The sequence below is a fragment of the Monomorium pharaonis genome, chromosome 1 (genome assembly GCF_013373865.1).
Source record: "Monomorium pharaonis isolate MP-MQ-018 chromosome 1, ASM1337386v2, whole genome shotgun sequence".
Taxonomy (NCBI): Eukaryota; Metazoa; Arthropoda; class Insecta; order Hymenoptera; family Formicidae; genus Monomorium; species Monomorium pharaonis.
In genome coordinates, this window is record NC_050467.1 from 28,320,708 (window position 1) to 28,335,599 (window position 14,892).

The following is a 14,892-nucleotide window of genomic DNA, read 5'->3' on the forward strand; positions in this document are numbered from 1 at the left end:
TATAACATAATAAATGATATAATATAATATAATAATATAATAAATGAAACATATAGCTAGTTTACACCGAGCACTTGGTACGCGTATCAAATAGTAAATAACTAGTGAATGTGTTTAATCATTGGCTGATCAGCTTAAATTCACTACTTGATACGCGTACCAAGTGCTCGGTGTAAACTAGAGCATACTTTTATGATATTTAAGAACAGATTTCATTAATACGATTTCAAAAAAACTATAACTTAACAGAACTCTACGTGTAGAATGTGGGTTTGAACTCATAACCTCCCGCTCTTAAATGACGTCCCATGCAACTTCATTACCTTAATCATTATAAAAAACTAATAATACTATATTATCAGAGAGGACCTGAGAGCCACCGCGGCTTTTTTCGTGTGACCAATATTTGACTAGCATTAGCGCCAAACGTGGATGTAAAGCCCGTTCTACATTAATTGCAATCGCCAGTTACAATTTGAAACACCCAATAAATGTCGAGCTTTAACTAGAAACTAAGCGCCTATTGGATGTCAAGTCGCAACTAGCTGCTTGCGATTAATGTAAAACAGACTTTACATCCACGTTTGGCGCTGATGCTAGTCAAATATCGGTCGCACGAAAAAGGCCGCGGTGGCCACTCTCAGGTTCCTCTCTGATATTATATATTAATATATATTATTTTTTTTTTGCGTAATTTATACGATCTCCCGCGTGCCGCAGCCATTCTTGAATAATTTTTTGCACTTGATGGTGAGTGCAATTATCCACGTGTGATACGTAATCTGAAATAATTATTTATTTGTATTATTATGGTGAAAAAGACTGAAAGAGAGAGTTTAAGGCCGGATCTACAATAGTGTAGTAAGCCTTATGCCATAAGGAATTATTAACCAATTATATTTGATTATTCTTCTCATATTCGATTATAATTGGTCAATTTCTTATGGCATAAGCTATTGTAGATCCGGCCTTAAGGTACTAAAATTAATTATACCTATTATAATATTCGCAAATGTTGTTTCTTTGATCGCCAGAAATCCTTTCCGTCCGGTCCACGATAATTTTTGACACAGCGTGTCTAATAAGGCGAATTTTAATATATTACGTGTTCTCCCAGCATATAAATTGCCCCCAATTTTTGCAATCCTGTTTTTCTGTAATTAAAAATGAGACATATGTAAATTATCTTATTGTTATCATACATATACAAGATACGTTATAAAATATATTAATATTGCATCAACTAAAAATTAAGCTTTATGTCCATGATGATAGGGAAAGCGGAAATTCTATTGGTTACACGATTCTCGGATGGAGAACAATCAAGGGGATCGATTCTGTATTTTTAAGCTGATCAGCCAATGATTAAACACATTCACTAGTTATTTACTATTTGATACGCGTACCAAGTAGTGAATTCAAGCTGATCAGCCAATGCTCTAGTTTACACCGAGCACTTGGTACGCGTATCAAGTAGTGAATTTAAGCTGATCAGCCAATGATTAAACACATTCACTAGTTATTTACTATTTGATACGCGTACCAAGTGCTCGGTGTAAACTAGAGCAATGATTAAATACATTCACTAGTTATTTACTATTTGATACGCGTACCAAGTACTCGGTGTAAACTAGGTCAGAAGAGACAGAAATTCAACTGAGTGAACAAGAAGAAAAAAGGTGCTCGTGAAGTATTCATTAAAAGAGATTTATACAAATGGTATGTAAAATACTCACAAATTGTTTTCGGATTTCTCTATCTGTTTGTAACTCATTTTCAAATTTCAGAAATTCCTCAGTAGTCGACAGCTGGAAATCTGGCAATAAATCTGACTTTGTTACATCCACTTGGTTACTTTCCGGATTTGTGAGTACGTTTATAATTAGATTTAATTTTCTCATTATTGTAATGTTTGTTTTATGGCATGTATCTATAACAAATCGAACATATATTATTAGATATTGATAATTAATATACGAGGGGCGTCCTAAAATTAAATTAACAAAACATTTTTTAAATATTTATATTTAATTTTTACATAACACTATGCATTGTGTTCCATGATTAACACCTTTTTTAATGTAATGTTCGTGACGATTGAGGCATTTGTCTAAGCGTGAGATTAATAGTTTTTTGATGCTCATCTTGTAAAATTTGGGGTACTGAGACTTGAGCCATTTCACTGTCTTAACGTCATTGTCATTCTGAAACCTATGGCTACCATAATGTTCCTTCAGAACTGGAAAGAGGTTATGATTACTTGGTGTTAGATCTGGACTATACGCTAGACCACATACTGTCACTACGATTCGAAAACTCTTGCAACATTTTCGGTGGGAGATGTTGAAACATCTTGACGTGACCAGAAATTTCAGAGTGATGATGTCAGACAATGGTGAAACGTCTCAACTTCCAGGACATGACATCTTACGAGATGATGCGAGCATCCAACTGATTGCCTGTTAATGATCCTGTATCAGATGTATCGATAAGATTATCTGGCAGTCTCGGAATCAATAGATACCTTCGGCAGAAGTACCGACCACTATCGGTGTAACATTAACTCGGTTTGTATTTAAAAGTTAGGTGGCTTCTAAAATGATATACAAGAAATATAACATAATTATCTTGTAGATTAGTCATTAATTGGAGACCTTACCTTGGGTAATGACGGAATTGTTATCAAATGTTTAAAATACTGCATATGTTTAACTGCAGTATTGTAAAAGCTCTTCAATTTGTGGAATTACTTTGAGAATCTATTGCGGTGTCCGGTCAATGTATCCGGGAGCACACCATGAAGATTAAACAGGATTTTCACGTCACAATCGTACAGGTGCGAAGCGTCTTGGATACATGGAAACAAAGGCGCGAGTCGGCATTGACCACACAATGTCATTGAGCAGGCAACTGATGGCACCCAGCACCTAACCAAAAAAATTTTATCTTTTAAATTGACGGGAAATTTAATAGTATTGATCTAAGAAGCATCTTATTCTAATTACTTCTTCCCGTAAATAATTTATATCAACAATAATAATACTCAGTATATGTGTACGTGTGTGTATGTGCGTGGTAGGATGCATTTTATTTTATAGGTATATATAAGGATATACATAAATGAAAATATGAATAAATTTACTTACGGAAAGAGGTCGAATCTTGCTGCAAACTTAATAAACAGTATCCCACGTGTATTTTTCCACGAATATTTTAGGAATATCTAAGGTTAGCTGGGAGGTTTTATTTCCAGTCCAGCCCGTCCACACGTGATACGTGCGAGATTTAAAAAATTGTGTTAGATTAATGCATCCACACTCGACTGCGTTACACAGAAAACCGGGACAAAACGTCTCAACACACGTACGTGCGAGAGTTCAAAAAATTAATTGATACGGGATAAGCACATACTCAAAGATCACACGGCAGATTTGGTTATGCGCGTCATTCGACGTCTTACAGACGTCTTTCTAAGACGTCGTAAAGATGTCTTTTATTAAAAATTTTAAAGGCGTCTAAATGGCGTCTCAAATAAGATGTCTTTAAAAAAGACGTATTTTAGACGTCTTAACCCATTACTTCCCAAGCGGACATTTTATAGTCGATTGGTTTTCGGCTTAGAAAAGTGATGAGATCACATGAAAACTTAAAACAAAATATGCTCTTCTACGTAAAAAGAGTTGCTCTTTCAGATTCCGGGGTCAAAATTTCAAAATTTTTTATTGGAAATTAAATATAGCGGCTCAAAGTTGATATAAATTTTTTCATCGACTATTGACTTTTTATAGTAGAAAACTTCGAAAAATTTTGTCCATGACTGTTGAAAACGATTAAAATGACGGAGTTTGCCTATTTAAAATATAAACTATGATTATTAATTGATTTTTTTAAGTAGTTCAAGTAGTTCAAGGTGGTGGATGCAGTATGGCGTCCAAATACATGGAAATCATATTTTATTGCGATATATGTGTGTGAATAGTCATTTCTCACATTTTCGAGGTCGCTGAGTACGAATCTTTGGTCAATTAGTCATTTTTCAAAATGGCGGATACAATATGGCGTCAGAATACACGAAAATTAGATTTTGTTGCGAACTCAGCGATCTCACAAATACATAAAATAAGTACTCGGAGACATAGTTTTTAATAAAGTATGATTTTTATGGCATATTGTATCCGTCATTTTGAAAAATGAGTAATTGACTAAAGATTCGTACTCAGCGACCTCGAAAATATGAGAAATGACTATTCACACACATATATCGTAATAAAATATGATTTCCATGTATTTGGACGCCATACTGCATTCACCATCTTGAACTACTTGAACTACTTAAAAAAATCAATTAATAATCATAGTTTATACTTTAAAGAGGCAAACTCCGTCACTTCAATCGTTTACAACAGTCATGGACAAAATTTTTCGAAGTTTTCTACTATAAAAAATCAATAGTCGATGAAAAAATTTATATCAACTTTAAGCCGCCATATTTAATTTCCAATAAAAAATTTTGAAATTTTGACCCCGGAATCTGAAAGAGCAACTCTTTTTACGTAGAAGAGCATATTTTGTTTTAAGTTTTCATGTGATCTCATCACTTTTCTGAGCCGAAAACCAATCGACTATAAAATGTCCGCTTGGGAAGTAATGGGTTAAGAGAGACGTCTAAAATAAGACGATTTTAAGACGTCATAAAGACGTCTTTTGGTAAAGTCTCAAAGACGTCTCTTTTAAGACGTCTTAAAGACGTCTTTCAGACATGCGTGTTGTCTGGGATTATATATTATTTATAATTGAAAAAGTAATATTTTGTGGTTTAAAGGTTCAGCCACTCTCGGATTGAATGATTTAAATATTAAGACTTCAAATTATGTACCAAATATAGAAACGCAGAAAGAAATAGTTAATTATTATTAAAAAAGAAGTACTTTTATATTATTTAAATATATATTTTATAGATTTATGTATAAATTTATTACAATTAAAATAAATTTTAACATTTACTTTAAATTTATGTACAGATAAAAGTTTTTCTATTCTTGGAAAGAATAAAGAAACACAAACAGGTTTAATTCTATCAAGAAATTCACCGCGGAAAAGATTATTAAAGAAAAAAATTGTAATACTGCAAAGAAAAATTAAAAGATTGAAAAACAAAAAAGATTGGGAAACAAAAGACAGAAAAAAGATTAAGATTAATAATTTTACTATTGAAGATTATTTTAATTTAACAGATCAATTTTTGTCAACACCTCTTGCAGCATTTGTTAAATCTCAAGTTCGTTTAAACCAGCAATCGAAAAAAGGCAGAAAGTATACCTTAGATTTTAAACAATTCTGCTTGAGCTTGTATTTTAACAGTCCAAAATACTATAATTTATTGAGCGAAACATTTTATCTGCCAACGAAACGAACATTACAACGCATGATAATTGATTTAAAAATTTCACCAGGTTTGCATGATTTTATATTTGATACTTTGGGCAACAAAATCAATACTTTTGTTTCCTCAGATAGGTATTGCACTTTATGTATCGATGAAGCATCATTAAAAGCAAATTTATTTTATAACATCAGTAAAGATGAAGTAATAGGATTTGAAGATATAGGAAATGGCAAATCTTTTTCTCCTGCATGCAATGTTGCAGTGTTAATGATTAGAGGCATATGCAAGTCATGGAAACAACCTATAGGCTATTATTTCTTACACTCTACATTTCCAGCTAACGAACTTAAAAGTATAATCACAGAAACAATTATTAAATTGCAAGGAATTGGGTTAAAAGTAGTTGCATTAATTACAGATATGGGTAATAACTTTATACAAATGTCGAAATTGCTTAATGTCACTACAGATTCTCCGTGTTTTATCGTAAATAATGAGCAAATTGCTTATTTCTTTGACCCACCACATGTACAAAAAACTTGTAGAAATAATTTTTCCAATAATGTACCCAGACAACACGCATGTCTAAAAGACATCTTTAAGACGTCTTAAAAGAGACGTCTTTGAGACTTTACCAAAAGACGTCTTTATGACGTCTTAAAATCGTCTTATTTTAGACGTCTCTCTTAAGACGTCTAAAATACGTCTTTTTTAAGACATTCTTTGAGACGCCATTTAGACGTCTTTACGACGTCTGAGAAAGACGTTTTTAAGACGTCGAATGACGCACATAACCAAATCTGTCGTGTGATGCGATCAAGTCGATCGACGTGCTTATCCCGTATCAATTTTTGAACTCTTGCACGTATCGCGTGTGTGTTGGGACGTTTTGTCCTGGTTTGCTGTGTAACGCAGCCGAGTGTGGATACGTTAATACAACACAACTTTTTAACTCTCGTACGTATCGCGTGTGTAGGCTGTTATTGGAAATAATTAACCTTTCTGACAACAGTTTTTGACAATTAATAAACCGGACGATAATAGTGTTGCGCTTAAGTTGCTGTAAAATATGTGACTGAATCCAGTATCTCTGTAAAATTCTGTAATTTCCAATCACGAAAACATAAAATTGAAATATATAATATAAAATTTTGTATTTATAAAAAAAACTTATCTTAATAATAAAATAAAAATAATGAAATATAAATATAAAGTATTTTGTTTAAAATAATAAAAAATAAAAAATAATAAACCTAGCTTTTGGAATCCTTGGCGGAAAAATTTTCTACAAAATTCTAAAAAACTACAAAAATTTACAAAAGTGTGTTTCAAATTTAGCATTTTTCTGTAAAAACTACAAAAAAATGCCAGAATTGGAACACTTTTGTAAATTTTTGTAGTTTTTTAGAATTTTGTAGAAATTTTTTCGCCAGGGATGTCTAAAATAATTTTTATATAAGACGTCTCAAAAACGTCATAAATAAAAAAAATTAGACGTCTTTTAGACGTCTTAAAAACGTCTTAAATCGGGTCATAAGACGTCTTAAAGACGTCTAAAAGACGTCTTTCTGATAGTTTTATAAGACGTCTTATAGAAATATAAGACGTCTTTTAGACGTCTTTAAGACGTCATAATGTTCTCTGGGTAATATATGCAAATTTCAGGAAGATATCTTGGTCTTACATAGAACAATTATATTCAACAGTAAAAAACATAATCGATTAACACTAAAACTCACTGATTCTCATATTCGACCTACTAATTTTGAACGCATGAAAGTTAAATATGCTGTACAAGTATTGAGTGCCTCTGTTGCTTCAGCTTTAAAAACACTTGTAACACTAGATCTTTTACCAACAGATGCTCTTGCTACAGCTGAATTTATTGAAACCATGGACAATTTATTTGATATATTTAATTCATCTAATATAAATAATAAGAAACAATATAAGAAAGCTTTTACTGGTACTAGATCTGAAGAAACTTTTTTATTATCATTAAAAACATATTTATCTAATCTAAAAATATATAATAAAGCAAATAAAGATGTTACTGATAAAGTAAAAGCATTTCACAAGTGGATCTATAATATAAACAGCTTACTTTATTTATGGTCTTATTTAAAAAATACTGCTCCAAATATAAAATTTTTACTTATGCGAAGATTCAATCAAGATCCATTAGAAAATTTATTTGGAAACATGAGGTCTCTAAACGGTAACGCTTTCAACCTGACGCCAATACAATTCTATTTTACATTTAGAAAAGTTTTTACAATGAATTATTGTAATGCAAGAAGTGAAAATTGTGCAAAGGACTATGACGACATGTTAACTTCATTGAAAAACTACACAGAAAGAAATCCTATTGTGCAACACAACACACAAGAAAACCGAAAACAGAAATCGATTTTATTAGATCAACATGATTATCGTTCTATGGACATAACAGAAGAAAATGCCTTTCAATACATATGTGGCTATCTTATGCGTAAATGCATTCAGAAACAGTCTTGTGATACTTGCTTAACATATGCAAAACAATATATTGATTTAGACAGTACGTCATATTATTGTTTTTTTCGAACCTATAATTCTACTGAGAAAAACCTTTTCGGCAATTTATTAATGCCAAATGACGAGTTTACTGAATATGTAAAAAAATTACAATATTGTTTCTTCGATAATATTAATAAATTGATAGTACAACCAAATATTATTCAGAATTTAATATCTATATGTAATAATATTAAATTTAGTCATCCCTGTTCACAATTTCCAATACAATATTTAATTAAATTATATTGTAGAGTCAGACTATTTTATACTTTAAAATTTATAAACAAAAGTTTTAAATCGCAAAAAGGTCACAAAAAACGATAATTTTAAACCATAATTAAATGTTTTAATGTTTTATTACTTTATTTTTATATCACTTGGATTTAATTCTTTCATTATAATGGACATTATATTTTCTTACATATGTATTACATTTTCTATAATATAAGAAAATATAATGTTCATTATAATGAAAGAATTAAATCCAAGAGATATAAAAACATATTGCGTTTATGTTTCCATAAAAATTTAATGCGTTTACTTTTTTAAAGGTCTATTGCGTTTATGTTTGTATAAAAATTTATCATGTTTATGTTAACATCATATCTACATGCGCTTGCGTGTGCGTATATATAATACTAATATTTAACTTATTTGTATTATTGCAACTTCTATAATAAATTATATAATGCCCTTAGTAGTATAGGGGAAGCCATGGGGCGTCAAAACAAACCCCCACTCCTCGCCCTCACAGCGGGGGGTATCGCCCTCACAGCGGGGGGTGTCTGCCCCCCCCTTCCCCCCTGTCTGGGGCAGCCATGGTGCATCAAAACAAACCCGAACTTCTCTTCCTCGGCCTGATGTCAAACCTAACCCCACTCTTCGTCCGACTGGTGTCAAACCTAACCCCCTTCCCCGACTGGGGCCTGGTGGGGAAGACTAGACGGTGTGACGTCACGAGTTTGAACGACGCGTTTTGATTGGCACCCCATGGCTGCCCCGAGCCTTGAATGGGTAGCCTGAGTTTGTGTCGTCACGATTTTGAACGGAGGGTTCTGATTGGATACCCCATGGCTGCCCCGAGTCTTGATTGGCCCTCCATGGCTGCCCCGAGCCTTGATTGGCTGCCGCTGAGTATACTACTGGATTTTGAATAGGAAAAAGCAGATCTTAGTGCCGAGCGTTTTACCCCAGCGGGGGGTGCGGCGCGTACAGGTGTGAGTTTTTGTAAAATGGGTCAATAGGTTTATAGGTCAAGTATGCTTTGTAAGTGCGAGAGAGAGAACTTTTTGCTATTATGTAGTGATACCTAAGGTAAAAACAGGTGGGAGTATAATTTTGACTCGGATATAGGAAAGAGATATATATATTATAGAGAGGGTGCGAGAAAGAAATAGACATTACTTAAAATTACAAATAAAATATTTATTAATATAGCTTACTTTCTAGGAATACAAAATTGTACATGACAGCACGCTTGATGTTTTACACATTTTTTTATTTCTTTACACGAAAAAATTTTATTAAATATTTTTACTATTCGTCTGTCGTTGAGCTCACAATCGGAAGAAAATAAATTGAGAAACCGATTAAGATTATAACCACGAGACATAAAATATAGAAAAACACAGCAGTATTGTCCGCAAGTTTGCGAGAGTAATCCTTGTAGAGGCACGGTGTTCCATCGGTACTTCGCTGAGTTTCGTCGCAGTCGTAGGAGGAATCTGGAGTCCAAGGGTGGTAATCCGTAGCTATCGAAATATGTTCCTGTTCCGCGTTCATCGACGTAAAATGCGACCCAGTGTTCGCCAGGTTGATTGTGATTGTCTGTGTTAGCGACGATTGCTGTCGATCTCGTCCACACCCTCGGTAGTCTGTCTGCAGGATAGACGCCGACATACTTGGCATTCAGTTGTCGCAACGCACGTAAAATTTCCAGTGAATTCATACGAAGGCGACGACCGGGAGAGTGGAATCGTTTGCGTAATTTCTGGGTTCTCTTTAGCCGTGCGTTCGTTTTCTTTCTCTTCGTCTGTTGTCGGATCTTCGACTTTTACTTCTACGTTTTGTACGATTTCTCCTTCTTCTTCCTTCTCTTTTTCTTCGTCGACGACGTCGTCGTTAGTCGAGAGACTGACGTGACTCAAGTTTCGGCTGGATGGCTCGTTTAACCAGTGTTTTAATTTGTAAGCGTTACGTAACGCACAATGAAATTTTGCGTTAGCTCGAAGTCCGTGATGAGTACAGCGGTGACCGTACTCGTCGACATCGGGTAAATATTTGTATGCCGGAGAATCTGCTTCCAGATTATATATGTTTCTGGAGAGAAGATCACGCAAGTAACTTGCTTTTTCATGACCTCTAGTAAAGATGCAGCGAGCCCAGCGGGTAATGTCACGTAGTTGGCTTACAAAAAACTTGGGATTAGCTTCACCGTCGAACCACTCGATACCGTGGTAATTCTGTGAAAGCCAATTGTTTTCACGTCTTGAACTTTCGGGTAATTCTTCAAACGAGCAAGGAGGCAGTGTAATCCAATGGCCGATGATTGCTGCGTCGAGTGCGACAACTGCGATCTCTTTAGGAATAAATTTTCCCTCGCTATCCCGAAAGCCTTGGATGTCAATAACTATGTCCATGGTTATAATCAACAGCTTGCTTGCTTCACTCTTTTAAATCGATGTGACTGTCTTCGTGTCTTGTAGAAAACTGATTTCTCTTCGTATGATTTTAAAAATATCAGCAAAAAAGTGCGTTGTTAGCGTTGGTGACGGTGGTGGGGTTAATTGATGTTAGTACTGCTGAAGGTAGTGGTGGTGGTTATAATTTTTTTTCACACGATTTTATCGTCTATCAGACATAAAGTCTAGCCGGAAAAGTCGACGATAATTTGACGAGAAGAGTCGATTTCTAGAACATTATCAAATTCTGCATAAACGATACAGTTAACAGACGTGGATAATGCCCTTGCGAATCGTACTTCTAATCGTAGACTGCCATGTTTCACGAGATTCCAATGTCCGGCACAATTTGCGGATAAATCGGGAGTGAGATCGAAAGCGAAAAGTGTATATCCATCGGCATAATCGTTTCTACTTATAGAATTACCCTCGTTCAAAAAGTGAATGCCAGTTCCGGAAAAGAGCGTATGATATGCTTCGACGTAGAGCGGTTCGTCTTTCGAGAAATTTGGCTGTAGCGGTCTACTAGGAATTTGTACACCGTCGACGTATAGCGAAAAGAAATTTATATCGTAGTTTTTGAAATTAAACGGATTTAATTTTCTATCTCCGTTAAACGCTCTGTTATCAACAAAACCGACAATTACGCGTTTCGGTAGTTGACCGAGGATCACGTTATCTATCGATTCTCCTACGAGCCCGGAATGTATCGTGAACGTTTTAACCTCTACTCTCGTTAGAGGATACTTGGCAGTTGTCTTACTCAACATTTTAGCGTGAGCGAGTAATACACCGGGGCTTATTTTTGCTCTTCTTACGAGTAGACTAGCGTCTAAAATACGAATTTTTGACGTGGAACTAGATTCCATTAGACAGAAAGAATCTTTCGAGCGTACGAGCCTCATTCTAACTTCTACTCCGTTAATTAAAAATTTATCCTGATTAAAAACGTCGCAGTGAAGATGACCTAAGAGATCTAACTCCTGTCCTGCCTGAATATAACGCGCTCGTCTCACGAGAGCGTTATTTGGTGCCGAGGAATCTACGTGAGTGTCCATGAGACCGGGTGTATCCATGTCCCATAGACACGCTGTCAGATGAGAGGATTTTGCGGGAGAAGCATAGTTTAATAATGCTTCGATATATGCACGATACGCGTAAGCGTTGTTTGGAGGTGACACGAGTTTCTGATTAAAATATACGTCAATTTGATTGAACATGGAATGTAACAAATGATTTACAGGTCCTACTTTGAGTATAAAGTCACTGGGCGTCGTATCTTTCTCCCCACCGGCGAGAGGAGTGGTTTCTACGCGTAGCCGAATACTTAACATGGTATGCGTGAGATCTAAGTAATCTTCCCCGTGACCGGGTATGACAAATTCTATAGGTGCATCGTCGGCGAGCGATGTCACAGGCTTGTAATAAATCCATTGCGAACTCTCTATGCTGGTTTGAGTGGGAGGTAACGAGAAGAGATCGAGTTCACTCTTTAAGCACTCACTGGAATGAGTGTGAAGAAAAGACATGCTTATTTCTCGCACAGAGACTTTTGACGTAAATTAAGAGAATATATCGGTTACTCCACGCTTCTTACTAACACGACGACGACGATTCGTAGTGGAAGTCTTTTTATTTTTGCCTCTTACCGAACGAGACTTTTTCTTCGTCAATCTTTTAACCGTTTTTTTCTTCCGCCTACTGTTTTTTGATGTTTTCTTTTTGCTTGTCCGACGTTTACGCGATGCCGACTTTGTTGCCGCGAAGCGACCAGTGTGACTAACGAAGGGGAACTGAAGCGGCAGCTTTTTCGACGATATTTTATATCCCGATCCCTTCATTAGGTTTTTAATTTTTTCTTCTGCTTTTCTTTTGAGATTTCCTCGAGATTCTTTGAATCGATTTCTGAGTGCCTCCTTCAAAGGAGTATTATTTTCAACGTCGTCTATCACGTTAATACCTGCACGTAAAGCTTCTTTACCGATCGCACGTACTCCTCTACTCAAGTAAGGAAGTGCCTTTCTGAATAATCCACCGAGAAAACTCCCGATTCCGTGTCCGCGCTGATATGGCGAACCGACGAAAACTCGTGGTATCCCTCCCCCACGGGCGTCTGCTGAATTATAATATTCTTCCTCCTCTGCTATCATATTAATGACTTATTGATTTTTACTTTTAACGTTCAAGTTACTGATAACGTCTAAAGTGTAACGTCACCGTTAACGTTCCGGATTGAAATGGTATACTTTTACCAAGTGCGTCTTTTATATCTATTTCGATCGTACGGAAATTCGTTTTTCGTAAAGGTATGTAATGAGAAGGAGAAAAATATGACGTCTGATTCGCACCGTACGTGTAATTAAACGCGTTCAATGGTATCGGAACTATTCGAAGAAGAGGAGACTTGACATCACCGGTTATGTAAGGTTCGCAAATATCACAATAAACGAACATTTTATCGGGGATTCCTCGTATCAGACTATGAGGTTCTCTACCCCAGAAAGCCAAATCAGGTTTATTAATGATAAGAAATTTTGCTGTATAGAAATCTTTTGTGGAATTAGGTTTCAATGCCGTGAGCTCTGTGTAAAAATATCCTTTCTTGGAAAGCAGCATGTGACCGCAACCGATTATTTTCAAAAGATTGTCGGAAACGTTTAAATAATGATTTTTTCCACATTTGTTTGCACATGTGAGACTGATAAAAGTTTTAAATCCTTCCTCTGTACGAGCTTCAAAATGAAAATGCGAGCCGGCCTTTTTACACGCGGAATTAATTGTGGAATAAAGTTCGTTGATATCTTTGTAAATACCATTTGGTATTACAGCTTCAGTCGATGTTAACTTAAGGTCTGTCTTGTCTTTGTCCTTCGAATCGATATCGACGAATTTGAGAGTGTTTTCCCCGTGATTTATGTGGAGGAAAGTATTAGGAAATTGAATCTCACTAAGCCCGACTTCCCATTCGCCGTGCAAAGATAAAGTCTGTGGTAATTGTGTGGTGAAAGATGACGTCTTATTATGCGGAAAATGACGCGTGCTGCTATTGCTCGGAAGAACGATGTAAAATTGGTCCTCACGCATCTTGAAGAGTGATTAAATTCGAAGCGGGTATCCAACTGTCGAACTTACTGGGATAACCACGCCAGTGGACCAGTACCTGTTTATTTTTCCCGTAGCCTCTACTTTTTATTACTCGATCGACGATAAACTCGTCCTCCCGCAAATTCTTCTCGACTCGAGCTAATTCCTGTTCATAAAAAATACCGTCTATGACTTCACCCGCTAAATCACTCAGTTCGTATACGCGAGGTTTTCGCCACTCGAGAACACGGTGAATACGAAATATCTCTTCGCTCCAACCTGCCTCGTATCCTTTCTCGAAGGTAGCTTTTGCTCTACTGACGCGAACGAGATCGCCAACGTGGTATTTAGCTTTACGACTTTGATTTTTAACGCTCCATCGACGAAATATATTTTCACGTGCGATTCGTGCGTTTTCTCTCGTCACGATCGTCGGTTGCATTTTGGTGGAAGAGTGACGGGTATGATTGTACGCACGAACGATATCTTGCAAAACGTCAATGTAACGTCGTGTATTTTTATGCGTAAAGTACCGCCACATTCTCTCCTTTAACGTCCTATTAAAACGTTCAACGATCGCGGCCTTGATATCGGGATTACGCGTTACTCGAAAACGGATATCGTTTTCTTTCAAAAACTTTTGCACTGTTTGCGCGACAAATTCTTTGCCTTTGTCCGTTTGCAGGTACACGGGTGAGCGTCCGTCGCTTCTCGAGAGTACACGTTGAAAAGCTTTTATTACGCTATTGCTCGTTTTGTCCCGCAACGGCTCTACCCAGACAAATTTACTGAGCACATCGATAATCACGAGTAGATAAGAATATCCGTCATTGTAACTTTTGAGATTCCGCAATTCGATCAAATCGGCTTCCCACACGTCGTCGATATTTGTTACATTGTAATGCAAGCGTGGAAACTTTCGCCGTAAAGGTCTGTGTAGCGTGTACGCGTCTTGTGATTGGAGCCAGCGCGTGACTTTGTTACGCGAAAAATCTGGTTTAACAGCATGTGTTAGATTATCTACAGCGGAATATCCCGCGTAATGCGTCGGATCGTAATAGATTTTTTCAAGTTCTGACATTATTGTTTCTTCACCGTACTCCAATTGAGTAAGCGCCTTTTTGGAGGCGAACGCGTTATATTAGGTGTGGAACTCGCCAAAGACTGAGGTCTCGCGTTTAT

At 36.1% G+C, this 14,892-nt stretch overlaps 1 protein-coding gene and 1 long non-coding RNA gene across 4 annotated transcripts; one reads left to right on the plus strand and one right to left on the minus strand.

The window, feature by feature from the left end:
• Window positions 1-107: 107 nt before the first annotated feature.
• Window positions 108-2,383, minus strand: LOC105835708. The gene is made up of 5 exons (XM_036291233.1): window positions 2,298-2,383; window positions 2,072-2,239; window positions 1,737-1,930; window positions 995-1,154; window positions 108-782 (listed from the first exon to the last, which is right to left on the minus strand). The coding sequence occupies exons 1-5, from the start codon at window positions 2,350-2,352 to the stop codon at window positions 676-678; spliced, it is 684 nt and encodes a 227-aa protein (XP_036147126.1). The 5' UTR covers window positions 2,353-2,383; the 3' UTR covers window positions 108-675.
• LOC105835709 lies at window positions 1,603-2,940 on the plus strand. 3 transcript variants are annotated; one of them, XR_004964444.1, is made up of 4 exons: window positions 1,603-1,719; window positions 1,788-1,866; window positions 2,367-2,567; window positions 2,635-2,940. It is a non-coding gene; the product is annotated as an uncharacterized LOC105835709 (long non-coding RNA). The 3 variants fall into 3 exon arrangements; XR_004964421.1 differs by having other exon boundaries at window positions 2,417-2,567; XR_004964413.1 differs by having other exon boundaries at window positions 1,788-2,567.
• Window positions 2,941-14,892: the final 11,952 nt, after the last annotated feature.